Consider the following 18,376-nt stretch of genomic DNA (forward strand, 5'->3'; position numbering starts at 1 on the left):
AGCATTCAGTTTATAATAAGCTATATGGAATTGTTTTAAGAAGGTCATTCCAAGGATCCTTTTGCTATTTGATTTTCAATTTTAAGACCCTTTGAAGTATCAAATTAATATGTTTAAAAAAACGTTGATGTAAAAAGAAATTGGGCCTTACTGCTATTAGCACACACAAATGCATTGAAAAACAAATTCACTATATGGAACAACAGATAGTTCCTCCCAAAAAATCTAAAGGAAATGTGTTCTGAAGTGTCAATCCTATATCTGAGAGATATAAGAAAGATCAGGAAACATATATATATATATATTTATTACATGCATTTAAACCCTTATCTTTGGCACTAAACAGTCTCCAGATATCGTACTTCCATTCATTTTTTTCAACTGGGACCTTCAGACGAGTCTTGTGAGGCATGTGGGCATCCTAGAGCAAAACAACCGACATGTACGTGTTCGTGATTTTTTTTTTTCTAAAAGAGTGTACTGGCTATTTTCCACCCCAGGTTATTTGAGACAGGTAAAGTTCTCTCTACATTCCAATATGGATTTAATTTACAGTGTAACGCATTGGGGCCAATGGAATGGGCAGAGGAAAAGTCCGGCAGCACTCTAATCTAGACAAATGCCTAGCATAGGTATGCCTGCCTGTTAGCACTTCATCTAATGACGAAACCATATTTCCATTGTGTCTTTGTTAATCACCTGTTGCTATTGGTACTTGGGTCAAAAGCACAATGAGCACAAGAGCACCCTGACGTCAGACCCTCCTAGTTAACATTCCAAACCTTAATTCCCCTCCCCTTTTTATCCAAGACCTTACTGGACTAGTGTGCGGACTAAAATATCAAATCACATTTATATGCTTTTGGGCCACATATTTGGAGATAGGCCGTCAACATTACAGTCTAAAATGGCGGCTGTCCAAGGTGCTGATATGCGTCTCACTGTTCAAATGTCAACATAAAGCTCCCCATGACCTAGCTTTTTGTCCAAACTCATCGGTTTTGTATTCTAGGGACTCTGGTGAGTAGACTGGCATCGGCACCTAGAATAGTTTTTTCACTATAAGCCAATAGGTAGAAAGCACTGCTGGGTATGTACACCTCATGGCCCTATGAAATGACACCATATATATATATTCTACAGACCCTACTGAATACTCCCTTCCCCACTTTTACATCGGCACAAATAATATTTTTTTCTCTATAAGCCAATATGTATTTCATGTAGGCCTACAGTGATTTGCATTGTGGCCTATGGAATGGGTGTAGTAAAAGGCCAGCAACACGCTGTGGAGATTATTCAGTGCCCCATGAAATGACACCATATGTAGATTCTACAGACCCCTACTGAGTACTCTCAACCCAACTTTTACATCGGCACAAACAACATTTTTTTCTCTATAAGCCAATATTGTCAACATACAAGTCTGAACATTAGATTTTTCAATAGTGGTCTTAAAATAATGTTTTTAATGTTGTTTATTTTCTCATAAATTCAGTCTTGCATTTGCTTATGAGCACAATAAAATCGTCATTGATTAAAATGTAGTATCTTTTGAATAAGTTATCCACTTTGCAATGCCTTGAAAAGCAGCCTTTTATTTTGAAGGTTTCAACATTACCATAGGAGCGTCACGTCATCGATAGTGACGCTAGCAGAATAGTAGTCCGATGACTAGCCAAGACTAAATATTATTCTGCCAGCAGCACAAACAATGACGTCCTTTGTATGGTAATGACGGAACCTTTCAAAACATTGCAATGTGGATAACTAATTCAAATGAAATGGACATTTAATCAATGGGCACTTTTATTATACCAACAACAAAATGCAATAAGTAATTTATGAAAACAAAAATAATATGGTGGTCCTCTGTAGCTCAGCTGGTAGAGCACGGCGCTTGTAACGCCAAGGTAGTGGGTTCGATTCCCGGGACCACCCATACACTAAAAAAAAAAAAATGTATGCACGCATGACTGTAAGTCGCTTTGGATAAAAGCGTCTGCTAAATGGCATATTATTATTATTATTATTATTATATGGTTTTAAAAACGTTTTTTTAAGACCAATAATGAAAAAATACAATGTTGACACTGGTATATTGAGAATATTGGGCTGTAGAGATAACTTTTCTACCGGTCTCAGCTAAATATAGTTCGTTTCTCTTTAAGCCAATATGTAATTCATATGCAGTGTATTGCATTGCAGCGAATGGAGTGTGTGGAGTAAGGAGTCATCAGTACTCTATATTCAACCAGTTGCTCAGCACGAGACCCATTTAAGTTTTTCTCTATTGAGTAATTCTAATAACATATATTTGTATTTTATTAAAAGTGTTTATTTAAATATAAGTCATATTATCAATGTATTGCAATGCTGTGAAAAACAATTGTACTGCACTAGAGTGATTATTATTATTATTTTTCGATATTCCCAAACTTTGGCATGTGTTTTCAGAGGGACTCTTATTTATAAAAAAATGAAAAGAAAAGGAAGTATCCGCGATCTTGCTGTCATGACATCCTGATGCTAGGATAACGGTAATAGTAAACAGTCTGTAGGATTCACCCAGTGACGCCCATACGACCTGAAAATCAACTATTAGCTACGATATTAACTACTCACAAATTGTGGTAAGTGAAATAATTAACCGATGTGATGTTCTTGTCTTCAAAATAGAAACCGGATAATTATAAATGTGTCCGTATTGCTAGGCCAGATAGTATTGCAAACAGTGGCTAACTACAGTAGCTAGCTATCATCGCAGCCACATCACTAGCTCTGGTCAAGGTTGTTACGTGCGGTTTGATCTTTCTCTTTTCCCCGATTTTGTTTAGTGACTGGCTTCAATTTACTTTCATTAATCACCAAAGTAACTAGCTATGTTACTGGAGTGCTGACACAGTCGTTTCCCCGAAATACTGGTCAACGTTATTGAGCACTTTGTTTTCCTCCTGACCAATGCGCCAGACTGTCTCTGGTCCATACGGTCATTGGTCCACGGGCATGCTCGTAGTGGAGCATGTGTCTATTAAGACACCGGGGAGCCGCAACTAAATATGGCTCGGAAAACGTACCTCAATCCAGGGATGAGAAATCCATTGTACTCCGAATTGTCCAGTTATCACAACTGTTAAACCGAGAAGATTGAACGACTGCGGCAGTTTACTTGAACTTGTCGGTTTAACAATTGCGATAATGGGACAATTTGGAGTACAACTAATTTCTCATTCCTGGATTGAGGTACGTTTTCCGAGCCATATCTTGCGCCGGGTCTGCAGTGACTTAATATACACCGGAAAGCGTGTCGGATCTGCTGGCTAGCATCTGGACCAGCGCTACAACATCACTAGCTAAACTAGCCAGAACTGCTCTGACTGAGACTCGAGTTGGTCGGCAGTGATTCTATGTTTTTTTGTAATGATCCTTCAAATCTTTCTCATGCCTAGTTCCATGGATGCTTGTAGTTATCTATTAGGAATGTGGCCAGCCAGCTAGTTTGTGTGATAATTATTAGTTGGCTAGCTACAGTAACTGACTAGCTAGCTAACGTGTTAGCCAACTTGCTAGCCAACACTAGCTGACATAACACAATTAAGCAGCTGCTGTGAATAGCATGTGGTTGTTGTCTAGCTAGCTACCTGATAACTGTGAAACTAGCTACTCATTAAGGAGGCTATTTTCTATGTTAGCCTGCGGAATGAATGTTATTAGCTAGCTAGCCATACAAGGTCTACACTGTAAGCTAGCTAATAGGCTTTTGTTGTAACAAAAAACAATGGCGTGCATAATTAGAACCATAACAACCAAGACAGTTGTCTTTCTTGTTTGCTGAACACCCTAGCTACCAGTGCAATTGTCCTTTAAAAAAAAGTATGTTACTTTAAGCTGAAACATCTGTCTCTGCATCCATCTGACAGTTTAGGGGAGCTATCACAATGGAGCCATCGGGACAGGGTGCCAACGACCATGCCCAAAACTCAGTTGGCGTCGGTGAGCACCCATGGGAGGTAACAGACATGACCAGGCTCCGCCGCTTCCTCTGTTACGGCTCGGAAATGGCCATCTATGACACCAAGGAGCACCGGCTGGGCATGGAGAGTGCCCTGGCTCTGCTCTCTCTGCTCCAGGAGGGCAGGGGCTGCGAGGTGGTGGAGGAGGTCAAGAGGCTGGCTCAGGAGGGCAGGCCAGTCAGGGCCAACCCTTCCCTGTTCGCCCTGGCAGTGTGCTCCCAGCACTCGGACCTGAAGACCAGACAGGGGGCGTTCCGAGCTCTGAGTGACGTGTGCCGGGTGCCCGAGCACCTCTTCACCTTCATCCAGTACAAGAAGGAGGCGAAGGAGGGGATGCGATGCGGGATATGGGGACGGGCCCTGAGGAAAGCTGTGTCAGATTGGTACAATAAACAGGACGCCATGGGCCTGGCTCTGGCGGTGACCAAGTATAAAACGAGAGGGGGCTGGTCGCATCAGGATCTGCTCAGACTCTCCCACGCCAAGCCTGCTAACGAAGGTGAGCTGCAAGAGATTTACAATGGACACACTCTCAAATACTATTATGAATATACATAAGTAAATGGTGCAAGATTTAAACTACGGATAATGTTTTTTGTGTTGCTGAAAAAAGGAATAGAATGGTTATCCTCATGGATGAAATCCGTAATAAAATAGTATCTCAGTAAAGACTTTAAAGTAACAAGTGATTGGTGGTATCAGGAAACATGGTTTAATTCTTTTTTGGGGGGTCTAATTTATGCTCTGACAACTCTGCTGTGCTTGCAGCGATCACGTTGATCAGTAAATACATTACAAAAGGATGGAAGGAGGTCCAGGTGGCATACACCGACAAGGAGAACTCGGAGGAGGAGGTCAAAGTCCTCTCGTACCTGGAAGCGGTTGAGAGGGTCAAACACAGTGCTGACGAGATGGAGGTCAGCCATCTAATAGAGGAGCATAAGCTGGAGCGGGAACAACTGCTGACAGACCACCTGAAGTCCAAAGCGGTGAGCAGTGTGCACCAACCCACTTATATTTTTAACCAACTCTTAAAGGTGTACTTCTCTCCAAAATTAAAGTTGTTCAGATTTATCAGATGTTGAGATGTCCTCGTCACTGCTAGCTTTAAAAAAAAAAAAGAGTGTAGTCCCACTCTTCACGTTTTGGTTTATTAACCAGGATAGAGAGGAAAGATAGAGGAGAGAGTGCTGAAATAGCAGTGTGCCGGATTCAAATCCATTGTGCAGCGGTATACAGTGCCTTCGTAAAGTATTCAGACCCCTTGACTTTTTCCACATTTTGTTAGGTTACAGCAAAAAAATAACAAATCCACATCAATCTACACACAATACCCCATAATGACAAAGCAAAAACTGGTTTTTAGACATTTTTGCTAAATTATTAAAAATGAGAAGCTGAAATATCACATTTACATAAGTATTGAGACCCTTTACTCAGTACTTTGTTGAAGCACCTTTGGCAGCTATTACAGCCTCGAGTCTTATTGGGTATGACGCTACAAGCTTGGCACACCTGTATTTGGGGAGTTCCTCCCATTCTTCTCTGCAGATCCTCTCAAGCTCTGTTAGGTTGGATGGGGAGCGTTGCTGCACAGCTATTATCACGTCTCTCCAGAGATGTTCGATCGGGTTCAAGTCCAGGCTCTGGCTGGGCCACTCAAGGACATTCAGAGACTTGTCCCGAAGCCACTCCTCTGTTGTCTTGGCTGTGTGCTTAGGGTCGTTGTGCTGTTGGAAGGTGAACCTTCGCCCCAGTCTGAGGTCCTGAGCGCTCTGGAGTAGGTTTTCATCAAGGATCTTTCTGTACTTTGCTCCGTTCATCTTTGCCTCGATCCTGACTAGTCTCCCAGTCCCTGCCGCTAAAAAATATCCCCACAGCAGGATGCTGCCACCTCCATGCTTCACCGTAGGGATGGTGCCAAATTTCCTCCAGACGTGACTCTTGGCATTCTGGCCAAAGAGTTCAATCTTGGTTTCATCAGACCAGAGAATCTTGTTTCTCATGGTCTGAGAGTCTTTAGGTGCCTTTTGGCAAAGTCCAAGCAGGCTGTCACGTGCCTTTTACTAAGGAGTGGCTTCCGCCTGGGCACTCTACCATAAAGGCCTGATTGGTGGAGTGCTGCAGATATGGTTGTCCTTCTGGAAGGTTCTTCCATCTCCACAGAGGAACTCTATAGAGCTCTGTCAGAGTGACCATTGGGTTCTTGGTCACCTCTCTGACCAAGGTCCTTTTCCCCTGATTGCTCAATTTGGCCGGGCGGCCAGCACTAGGAAGAATCTTGGTGGTTCAAAACTTCTTCCATTTAAGAATAATGGAGGGAACTGTGTTCTTGGGGACCTTCAATGATGCAGAAATGTTTTGGTACCCTTTCCCAGATCTGTGCCTCGACACAATCCTGTCTCAGAGCTCCACGGACAAATCCTTCGACTGTGGGACCTTTATATAGACAGGTGTGTTCCTTTCCAAATCATGTCCAATCAATTGAATTTATCACAGGTGGACTCCAATGACGTTGTAGAAATATCTCAAGGATGATCGATGGAAACAGGATGCACCTGAGCTCAATTTCGAGTCGCATAGCAAATGGTCTGAATAGTTATGTAAATACGGTTTTTCTGTTTTTAATACATTTGCACAAAATTCTAAAAACGTGTTTTCGCTTTGTCATTATGTGGTATTGTGTGTAGATTGCTGAGGATTTTTATTTATTGAATCAATTTTAGAGTAAGGCTGTGACGTAATAATGTGGAAAAAGTCAAGGGGTCTGAATACTTTCCGAAGGCACTGAATGTGGGCTGGCAGTTTTTTTGTTGTTGCTCCAGCTATATGGCTCAATGCCAGATGAATGGGAAACATAAGCACCATATAATTTAATCTTTGTGGAACTATAATTTTTTCATACAGTACCAGTCAAAAGTTTGGACACCTACTCATTCCAGGGTTTTTCTTTATTTTGACTATTTCCTGCATTGTAGAATAATAGTGAAGACATCAACACTATGAAATAACACATATGGAATCATGTAGTAACCAAAAAAGTGTTAAACAAATCAAAATATATTTGAGATTCTTCAAAGTAGCCACCCTTTGCCTTGATGACAGCATTGCACACTCTTGGCATTCTCTCAACCAGCTTCATGAGGTAGTCACCTGGAATGCATTTCAATGAACAGGTGTGCCCTGTTAAAAGTTAATTTGTGGAATTTCTTTCCTTCTTAATGTGTTTGAGCCAATCAGCTGCGTTGTGACAAGCTAGGGGTGGTATACAGAAGATGGCCCTATTTGGTAAAAGACCAAGTCCATATTATGGCAAGAACAGCTCAAATAAGCAAAGAGAAACGACAGTCCATCATTACTTTAAGACATGAAGGTCAGTCAATCCGGAAAATGTCAAGAACTTTGAAAGTTTCTTCAAGTACAGTCGCAAAAACCATCAAGCGTTATGATGAAACTGGCTCTCATGAGGACCGCCACAGGAATGGAAGACCCAGAGTTACCTCTGCTGCAGAGGATAAATTCATTAGAGTTACCAGCCTCAGATTGCAGCCCAAATAAATGCTTCACAGAGTTCAAGTTTTTTGGTCATGTCTGATTGTATGATGCCTTTTCTCCACTGCAGGTATGGAAAGCATTGTTAAAGGAGATGCCCATGGCGTCAATGCTAAGAGCCCTGGGTAAGATGACAGCAGACCAATTCCTGGAACCAGGATGCTCAGACGTGGCAGCGGTGTGCGAGAGGATCCAGAGTGAGGCGGCTTTAAAGATGGTGAGGCGTACCTACCTGCTGCCTCTCACCTTCTGCCAACTGGGGTTCATTCACATACTGCTTTCCCAGGGATATATCTAACTGTGTTATTGTTGTTGTAGGCAAAACTCCACCCCTTCAGCGTCCTGATGGCCTCGGAAAACTACAAAAGGGGCCAAGGCAACCGGGGGAAAGTGAAATGGGAACCAGACGGTGACATCATCAAAGCACTGGACTCTGCTTTCTACAAATGTTTCACAGTAAGTCGAGTGTTGCATATACTGATAATCACAGATAGGGCTGTGGCGGTCATGAAATGTTGTCAGCCGGTAATTGTCAAGCCATTGTTTTTTTAAATAATGTTTATTTTTAATTTTTTTAGTTGATTTTTCGATATAAAAAAAAAAAAAAAAAAATTCGGGGGGAATGGATCAGCTTAATATTGCAGATAGATTGTATCTTCATCACTTCCAATCCCCCATGTATTTTTTTTTTTTTTTTTTTTTAAATATATATATACTCCCCTTTATTACTTTTCAACCCCACCATCCTTTCCCAACTTGGAGTAAATTAGTGAACAACAATGCCCAGGCCTCTACTTCCGGTCTATACTTACTATCTATACCTTATGGACAGAGTTAATTTTACAATAATTCTATTATATATATATATATATTTATTTATTCTTTGCTCCTGAACTTCTTCTACTCTCAACCTCTCCGATCATTTTCATGATGTCCATCCGGTTTGCTTCTATATGCCATATATTCATCATGCCTTAAGGGGCCAGTGGCCGTTGTGCCCTTGGGCTGAATATAATAATAATTCCGTTCTCCCGGCTGTGTGCTCCAAAGCACGCATCCGGGAGAAGGGCATTCAGAAAGTATTCAGACCCCTTGACCTTTTCCACATTTTGTTACGTTACAGCCTTATTCAAAAATGTATTAAATACTTTTTTTTCGCTCATCAATCTACACACAATACCCCATAATGACAAAGAGAAAACAGATTTTTAGAAATTGTAGCAAATTTATAAAAAAACAGAAATACCTTATTTACATAAGTATTCAGACCCTTTGCTATGAGACTTGAAATTGAGCTCAGGTGCGTCATGTTTCCATTGATCATCCTTGAGCTGTTTCTACAACTTGATTAGAGTCCCCCTGTGGTAAATTCAATTGATTGGACATGATTTGGAACGGCACGCACCTGTCTATATAAGGTGCCACAGTTGACAGTGCACGTCAGAGCAAAAACCAAGCCATGAGGTCGAAGGAATTGTCCGTAGAGCTCAGATACAGGATTTTGATCCCCAAGAACACAGTGCCCTCCATCATTCTTAAATGGAAGAAGTTTGGAACCACCAAGGCTCTTCCAAGAGCTGGCCACCTGGCCAAACTGAGAAATCGGGGGAGAAGGACCTTGGTCAGGGAGGTGACCAAGAACCCGATGGTCACTCTGACAGAGCTCCAGAGTTCCTCTGTGGAGATGGGAGAACCTTCCAGAAGGACAACCATCTCTGCAGCACTCCACCAATCAGGCATTTATGGTAGAGTGGCCAGTCGGACGCCACTCCTCAGTAAAAGGCACATGACAGCCCGCTTGGAGTTTGCCAAAAGGCACCTAAAGGATTCTCAGACCATGAGAAACAAGATTCTCTGGTCTGATGAAACCAAGATTGAACTCTTTGGCCTGAATGCCAAGCGTCACGTCTGGAGGAAACCTGGCACCATCTTTACGGTGAAGCATGGTGGTGGCAGCATCATGCTGTGGGGATGTTTTTCAGCGGCAGTGACTGGAAAACTAGTCTGGATCGAGGGTAAGATGAACGGAGCAAAGTACAGAGAGATCCTTGATGAAAACCTGCTCCAGAGCACTCAGGACCTCAGACTGGGGCGAAGGTTCACCTTCCAACAGAACAAGGACCCTAAGCACACAGCCAAGACAACACAGGAGTGGTTTCGGGATAAGTCTCTGAATGTCCTTGAGTGGCCCAGCCAGAGCCTGGACTTGAACCCGATCAAACATCTCTGGAGGGTCCTGAAAATAGCTATGCAGCGACGCTCCCCATCCAACCTGACAGAGCTTGAGAGGATCTGCAGAGAAGAATGGGAGAAACTCCCCAAATACAGGTGTGCCAAGCTTGTAGCGTCATACCCAAGTAACCTTGAGGCTGTAATCGCTGCCAAAGGTGCTTCAACAAAGTACTGAGTAAATGGTCTGAATACTTATGTAAATGTGATATTTCAGTTTTTTATTTTTAATACATTTGCAAAAATGTCAAAAAACCTGTTTTTGCTTTGTCATTATGGGGTATTGTGTGTAGATTGATGAGGGGAAAAAACAATTTAATCAATGTTAGAATAAGGATGTAAATTGACAATGTGGAAAAGGTCAAGGGGTCTGAATACTTTCCGAATTCACTATATGTGTGAAATTAGTTTTGATTTAGAATGGACCGTTATCATGCACCTGTCTCGGAACAGGGGCAGGGGAAAATAATGTCATCTATGTACTTAAATAGTGAACGGTGGACACTTTTCCTGTGGTTCTTTTTCATGCCAGCCAGGTAGGCTATACTCCTGTTGTTAATCGAAGCAATGTGTTTAATATTAGGAAAGTTGAGAAATAAATATAGTAGGTCTAGCCTATAGAAAGCTGTTGGGATCCTCCTCTTTTTAATAGAGGCCATCAAAACTCTGTTTTCTCACGCAATTGCATAGCCTATTTTCAATCACATTTGCATTGATGTCAGAGTGACTAGAGGGACAATAGTGTGCTGAGTACCAGGCAGTTAGCAAGTTTGGTAACCTACTAATGACCATCAGCAGCACCAGAGCTTGGAGTAGCCTAGACTAAATGGTCACGTTGAATTTGACCGCCGGTGTGGCGGTAAAATGGTCACCGTAACAGCCCTACTCACAGAGCATGCATCCCACTCTTCTGAGTAGTTTTCACAAATGCGAAACGTTATTTGTCCCCCGCGATGAAATGGATACGTTTGTCGCATGCGACATCTGACAGCACTGGCCCAATCTTTCCGAAACTTGGGTGAATGATGCGTCTTGCCATAGAGATCCGGCATTTACATTTACATTTTAGTCATTTAGCAGACGCTCTTATCCAGAGCGACTTACAGGAGCAATTCGGGTTAAGTGCCTTGCTTAAGGGCACATCGACAGATTTTTCACCTAGTCGGCTCGGGGATTAGAACCAGCGACCTTTCGGTTACTGGCACAACGCTCTTACCCACTAAGCTACCTGCCGCCCCAACTACAAAATTTACAACTTGACTGGCCCAAGGCGGGAGCTACAGTAATGAACGGGGATGCATCATTCTTGGGGGACGACATGTTTACTGTTGCCTTGTTTTTTTTACATGACATTTTAGTCATTTAGCAGATGCTCTTATCCAGAGAGACTTACAGAAGCAATTAAGTGCCTTGCTCAAGGGCAAATTGACAGATTGTTCACCTCGCCGGCTCTGGATTCGAGCCAGCAACCTTTTGGTAACTGGCCCAGCACTCTTAACCGCTAGGCTACCTCACTTGTGTTCCTTTCCTCAGAACGTGGAGCCGGCGGGGAAGCGCTTTGTGGTGGCGGTGGACGTCAGCACATCTCTGAGCAGTATTGTTAAGGGGACCTCCGTCAGCACAGCTGTAGCGGCTGCAGCCATGGCCATGGTAAGTCAGCACCACTACCTTGCACTCAACACCACTATGAGCTCATAAACAAGGCTAAATGACTAGTCTAGTTGTTGCAGCTGTGTTTCTAAGCAGTGTCTCTAACAGTTGGAAGAAGGTATAGTCAAGGAAAGGGTCTGTTGACACATTCCATGGATTCCTGCCACATTCTTCCCCACATGCCCCCATCTCAAAAGGGCACAGGCATTTCATGCATGCTCTGTAATGAGAACTTGTCATTAAAACAATTAAATAATGATAATTCCTGGCATCTTAGAGGGACTATTTCAGCATTGTGTTCTAAGTTGGTTGTATCTATGTTACAGGTTTTTGCGCGGACGGAGGCAGAGACGCAGGTTCTGGCCTACTCTGAAGGAGCTATAGTTCCTTGCACCATCACTGAAGGCATGTCTCTTCGACAAGTAGCAACCGAGCTGGTCAAGGTATGGACACAAGCAGTGTCTCACTGCAAACTATGCACCTCTGAATGACAAACTTTTAACTGAAAGCTTGCTTGCAAAAAATGAAATGATCTCTTGCCAAAATCATTAGTCACATTGATGTCTGACTAAAAGTTAACTGAAAGGTAATAAGAAAAGCTAATTTCCGTTTGAATACTTTTTGCTACGCTGGGCCCTACTGAACATGATCAATTTCTCTGATAAAACATGAGGTTGTGAAATTGATTTGACTGTGTGTCGTGGTCATAGCTGACCCCTGTGTCAACCACCTGTTCACAGATCCCCAGTGGCTATACAGACTGTGCTCTCCCCATCCTGTGGGCCTCGGGGAAGGGGATCACCGTGGACATGTTCATCATATTCACCAACAGCGCCTGCTGGCACGGCGAGGCCAACCCAGCGGAGTGTCTGAGGATGTACCGACAGGTAAGAGACTGTTCTGTGGCGTACCACTCTCCTTCCCCTCTTAACTCTTATTTTTTGGTTGCACAGATACCATATAATGATGTAATAATGAGGCTGTGTATGTCATTACATGGAACTACAACACTGTAGTGGCATACAAGTGGCAATAATGGCATGACACATCCGCAAATATTGTAAGCTCTGATCATTCTTTAATCATGTCAAATTTAAAATGTATTGGTCGGGTAAAATATTGTACAGATGTTATCGCAGGTGCAGCGAAATGCTTATGTTTCTAGCTCAGTGCAGTAATACCTAGCAATATAAACAATGCACACAAATCCCAAAAATACACGTTTGAGTTGGGCGGTATCCACATTTTTCATACCGTCATACCGTTTCTGTACCATACTGGGGTATACGGTATTACCGAATGTCCACACAAGGAGCGGTATTTCCCAACCTTTTTTTTTTTATGCACAAAACTATTTAGGCAACAGGGCTTTTGATCCAGGAGGGGATTGAATGTCTCTGCTGTAACCAAGAAGCTTGATCTTGACATCTAGCCACTTAGCTAGCAAGTTAGCAAACCAAATGCATAGCTGGAGCCCTGAGCTGGATATAATTTGACACATCTGAGATTTCTTAAAGTTATATTTAACTTATAGTTAGTTACATTATAAGCAGTAGCGTATTATGGTATTGAAAATAATACCGTCAGTATTGCTAAATACCCCAGTATAAACGGTATATTGCACAAGCCTAGTCAGAGTCCGGAATATAAATATATACAGCGCATTCTGAAAGTATTCAGATCCCTAGACTTTTTCCACATTTTGTTACGTTACAGCCTTATTCTAAAATGTATTAAATAGTTTTTTTTCCCTCATCAATCTACACACAATACCCCATAATGACAAAGCAAAAACAGGTTTTCAGACCTTTTTGAAAATGTATTAAAAATAAAAAACGTATATCACATTTACATAAGTATTCAGACCCTTTACTCAGTACTTTGTTGAAGCACCTTTGGCAGCGATTACAGCCTCTTGTCTTCTTGGGTATGACGCTACAAGCTTGGCACACCTATATTTGGGGAGTTTCTCCCATTCTTCTCTGCAGATCCTCTCAAGCTCTGTCAGGTTGGATGGGGAGCGTCGCTGCACAACTATTTTCAGGTCTCTCCAGAGATGTTCGATCGGATTCAAGTCCGTCTCTGGCTGGGCCACTCAAGGACATTCAGAGACTTGTCCCGAAGCAACTCCTGCGTTGTCTTGGCAGTGTGCTTAGGGTCGTTGTCCTGTTGGAAGGTGAACCTTCACCCCAGTCTGAGGTCCTGAGCGCTCTGGAGCAGGTTTTCATCAAGGAGCTCTCTGTACTTTGCTCTATTCATCTTTCCCTCGATCCTGACTAGTCTGCCTGCCGCTGAAAAACATCCCCACAGCATGATGCTGCCACCTCCATGCTTCACCGTAGGGATGGTGCCAGGTTTCCTCCAGACGTGACGCTTGGCATTCAGGCCAAAGAGTTTAATCTTGTTTCTCATGGTCTGAGAATCCTTTAGGTGCCTTTTGGCAAACTCCAAGCGGGCTGTCATGTACCTTTTACTGAGGAGTGGCTTCCATCTGGCCACAAATGCCTGATTGGTGGAGTGCTGCAGAGATGGTTGTCCTTCTAGAAGGTTCTCCCATCTCCAAAGAGGAACTCTGGAGCTCTGTCAGAGTGACCATCGGGTTCTTGGTCTCCTACCTGACCAAGGCCCTTCTCCCCCGATTGCTCAGTTTGGCCGGGCGGCCAGCTCTAGGAAAAGTCTAGATGGTTCCAAACTTCTTCCATTTAAGAATGATGGAGGCCAGTGTGTTCTTGGGGACCTTCAATGCTGCAGAAATGTTTTGGTACCCTTCCCTAGATCTGTGCCTCGACATATTTCTGTCTCGGAGCTCTACGGACAATTCCTTTGACCTCATGGTTTGGTTTTTGCTCTGACATGCGATGTCAACTGTGGGACCTTATATAGACAGGTGTGTGCCTTTGCAAATCATGTCCAATCAATTGAATTTACCACAGGTGGACTCCAATCAAGTTGAAGAAACATCTCAAGGATGATCAATGGAAACAGGATGCACCTGAACTCAATTTTGAGTCTCATATCAAAGGGTCTGAATACTTACGTCAACAAGGTATTTCTGTATTTTATTTTTAATACATTTGCAAAAACCTGTTTTCGCTCTGTCGTTATGGGGTACCGTGTGTAGATTGATGAGGAAAAAAATAAATGCAATACATTTTAGAATAAGGCTGTCACGTAACAAAATGTGGAAAAAGTGAAGGGGTCTGAATACTTTCCGAATGCACTGTATATACACCACCAGTCAAAAGTTTGGACTCACCTACTCATTTATAGGGTTCTTCTTTATTATTGTTTACGTTGTAGAATAATAGTGAAGACATCAAAACTATGAACTAACACATATGGAATCATGTAGTAACCAAAAAAGTGTTAAACAAATCAAAATATATTTTATTTTTGAGATTCTTCAAATAGCCACCCTTTGCCTTGATGACAGCTTTGCACACTCTTGGCATTCTCTCAACCAGCTTCATGAGGTAGTCACCTGGAATGCAATTCAATTAACTGGTGTGCCTTCTTAAAGGTTAATTTGTGGAATTTCTTTATTTGAGCCAATTAGTTGTGTTGTGACAAGGTAGGGGGGTATACAGAGGATAGCCCTATTTGGTAAAAGACCAAGTCTATATTATGGCAAGAACAGCTCAAATAAGCAAAGAGAAACAACAGTCCATCATTACTTTAAGACATGAAGGTCAGTCAATCCGGAAAATGTCAAGAACTTTGAAAGTTTCTTCAAGTACAGTCGCAAAAACCATCAAACGCTATGATGAAACTGTCTCTCATGAGGACCGCCACAGGAAAGGAAGACCCAGAGTTACCTCTGCTGCAGAGGATAAGTTAATTAGAGTTACCAGCCTCAGATATTGCAGCCAAAATAAATGCTTCACAGAGTTCAAGGAACAGACACATTCCAGGTGACTACCTCATGGATCTGGTTGAGAGAATGCAAATAGTGTGTAATGCTGTCAAGGCAAAGGGTGTCTACTCTGAAGAATCTAAAATATAATTTGTTTAACCGTTTTTTTTGTTTACTACATGATTCCATATGTGTTATTTCATAGGTTTGATGTCTTCACTATTATTCTGCAATGTAGAAAATAGTAAAAATAAAGAAAAACCCTTGAATGAGTAGGTGTGTCCAAACTTTCGACTGGTACTGTGTATACAGTGGGGAGAACAAGTATTTGATACACTGCCGATTTTGCAGGTTTTCCTACTTACAAAGCATGTAGAGGTCTGTAATTTTTATCATAGGTACACTTCAACTGTGAGAGACGGAATCTAAAACAAAAATCCAGAAAATCACATTGTATGATATTTAAGTAATTAATTTGCATTTTATTGCATGACATAAGTGTTTGATCACCTACAAACCAGTAAGAATTCCGGCTCTCACAGACCTGTTAGTTTTTCTTTAAGAAGCCCTCCTGTTCTCCACTCATTACCTGTATTAACTGCACCTGTTTGAACTCGTTACCTGTATAAAAGACACCTGTCCACACACTCAATCAAACAGACTCCAACCTCTCCACAATGGCCAAGACCAGAGAGCTGTGTAAGGACATCAGGGATAAAATTGTAGACCTGCACAAGGCTGGGATGGGCTACATGATAATAGGCAAGCAGCTTGGTGAGAAGGCAACAACTGTTGGCGCAATTATTAGAAAATGGAAGAAGTTCAAGATGACGGTCAATCACCCTCGGTCTGGGGCTCCATGCAAGATCTCACCTCGTGGGGCATCAATGATCATGAGGAAGTAGAGGGATCAGCCCAGAACTACACGGCAGGACCTGGGCAATGACCTGAAGAGAGCTGGGACCACAGTCTCAAAGAAAACCATTAGTAACACACTACGCCGTCATGGATTAAAATCCTGCAGCGCACGCAAGGTCCCCCTGCTCAAGACAGCGCATGTCCAGGCCCGTCTGAAGTTTGCCAATGACCATCTGGATGATCCAGAGGAGGAATGAGAGAAGGTCATGTGGTCTGATGAGACAAAAATATAGCTTTTTGGTCTAAACTCCACTCGCCGTGTTTGGAGGAAGAAGAAGGATGAGTACAACCCCAAGAACACCATCCCAACCATGAAGCATGGAGGTGGAAACATTATTCTTTGGGGATGCTTTTCTGCAAAGGGGACAGGACGACTGCACCGTATTGAGGGAAGGATGGATGGGGCCATATATTGCGAGATCTTGGCCAACAACCTCCTTCCCTCAGTAAGAGCATTGAAGATGGGTCGTGGCTGGGTCTTCCAGCATGACATTGACCTGAAACACACAGCCAGGGCAACTAAGGAATGGCTCCGTAAGAAGCATCTCAAGGTCCTGGAGTGGCCTAGCCAGTCTCCAGACCTAAACTCAATAGAAAATCTTTGGAGGGAGCTGAATGTCCGTACTTCCCAGCGACAGCCCCGAAACCTGAAGGATCTGGAGAAGGTATGTATGGAGGAGTGGGCCAAAATCCCTGCTGCAGTGTGTGCAAACCTGGTCAAGACCTACAGGAAACGTATGATCACTGTAATTGCAAACAAAGGTTTCTGTACCAAATATTAAGTTCTGCTTTTCTGATGTATCAAATACTTATGTCATGCAATAAAATGCAAATTAATTACTTAAAAATCATACAAATCAATTTTCTAGATTTTTGTTTTAGATTCCGTCTCTCACAGTTGAAGTGTACCTATGATACAAATTACAGACCACTACATGCTTTGTAAGTAGGAAAACCTGCAAAATCGGCAGTGTATCAAATACTTGTTCTCCCCACTGTATATAGATCTATAATGGTGTGAATAGAAGGTATCGACAGTATATGAATAGAAATGGTGTGTACAGCAACATTGTTATAAGTAAGTCTCGATTGTGTTTTGTTTTGCTAGAAATTGGGTATCTTCTCCAAACTTATGGTGTGTGGGTTGACCTCCAACGGCCTATCCATCGCTGACCCCGCCGAGGACAGGGGCATGCTGGACCTCTGCGGCTTTGACCTGGGAGCCATAGAGGTCATCCGTAACCTAGCCCTGGACCTGATCTGAGAACAGATTCTGGATAGCGCAAAGAAAAGACAAGGAGAAAGAAAAATATGGAGAGAATTGGTGGGATTACCTTGAAATGGATTTGGCTCGCAACTACGCAGAGAGCGGATATTCTTTTAGTTTTATTGATATTTACAATAACGGTTTCTTCAATTTATCATAAATATCATATCCTCAGAAAAATGATAACATCCCCTGTTATTGGTAATGGTGAGAGGTTAGCATGTCTTTGGGGTATGATCTTTATGTCTCCCTAACTTTCCCACTCATCATTATTCACGATTCATTCATGATTAGCCGTAATCATGGTAGCATTCACATTAATGTAGAAGTATTCAGAAACATATTCTATTCTTATTTACAATAAAAGTCACTCCGAAATGACACAATACATTATTTACCATTAATTTCTATTGGGAACAACATACATTTACATTTACATTTACATTTACATTATTTAGCAGACGCTCTTATCCAGAGCGACTTACAGGAGCAATTAGGGTTAAGTGCTCAAGGGCACATCGACAGATTTTTAACTTAGTAGGCTTGGGGATTAGAACCAGCAACCTTTCGGTTACTGGCACAACGCTCTTAACCACTAAGCTACCTGCCGCACATAATCAGAAACACAACCAAAACTAACTGCAAATGCATCCAACGAGTTTGTAGAGTCACAAGCTTGATGTAGTCATTGTGTGATAGGAATATGGGACCAAATACTAAACTTTTGACTACTTTAATACTCATATACGTGAATTTGTCCAAAATGCTGGAGTATAGAGCCAAATTCAAAGTTTTAGCTTCACTTTCCAAATAAATACGTAGGGGAGTTTTGGTTTATATAGGAGGGAATCCCTGTATAGATGTTATTGTATATCTACCAGTGGAGGAAGGCTC

The 18,376-nt window shown here is 42.3% G+C and overlaps 1 protein-coding gene across 1 annotated transcript; it reads left to right on the forward strand.

The window, feature by feature from the left end:
• The first annotated feature begins 2,544 nt into the window (after positions 1-2,544).
• On the forward strand, positions 2,545-17,815 carry LOC121580681 (60 kDa SS-A/Ro ribonucleoprotein). Its single transcript, XM_041895666.1, has 9 exons — positions 2,545-2,633; positions 3,921-4,512; positions 4,782-5,002; positions 7,636-7,782; positions 7,884-8,021; positions 11,328-11,444; positions 11,771-11,887; positions 12,185-12,331; positions 17,324-17,815. Exons 2-9 carry the CDS (start codon positions 3,939-3,941, stop codon positions 17,477-17,479), a joined length of 1,617 nt encoding a protein of 538 aa, XP_041751600.1. The 5' UTR covers positions 2,545-2,633; positions 3,921-3,938; the 3' UTR covers positions 17,480-17,815.
• Positions 17,816-18,376: the final 561 nt, after the last annotated feature.

This window comes from Coregonus clupeaformis, chromosome 14, assembly GCF_020615455.1.
Source record: "Coregonus clupeaformis isolate EN_2021a chromosome 14, ASM2061545v1, whole genome shotgun sequence".
Classification (NCBI taxonomy): Eukaryota; Metazoa; Chordata; class Actinopteri; order Salmoniformes; family Salmonidae; genus Coregonus; species Coregonus clupeaformis.

Coding starts and splice junctions, on each gene's coding strand:
- LOC121580681 (XM_041895666.1), top strand. CDS start 3,939: ATGGAGCCATCGGGACAGGGTGCCAACGACCATGCCCAAAACTCAGTT. Junction 4,513..4,781: donor CGCCAAGCCTGCTAACGAAG/GTGAGCTGCAAG, acceptor CTGTGCTTGCAG/CGATCACGTTGATCAGTAAA. Junction 11,445..11,770: donor CGGCTGCAGCCATGGCCATG/GTAAGTCAGCAC, acceptor TCTATGTTACAG/GTTTTTGCGCGGACGGAGGC.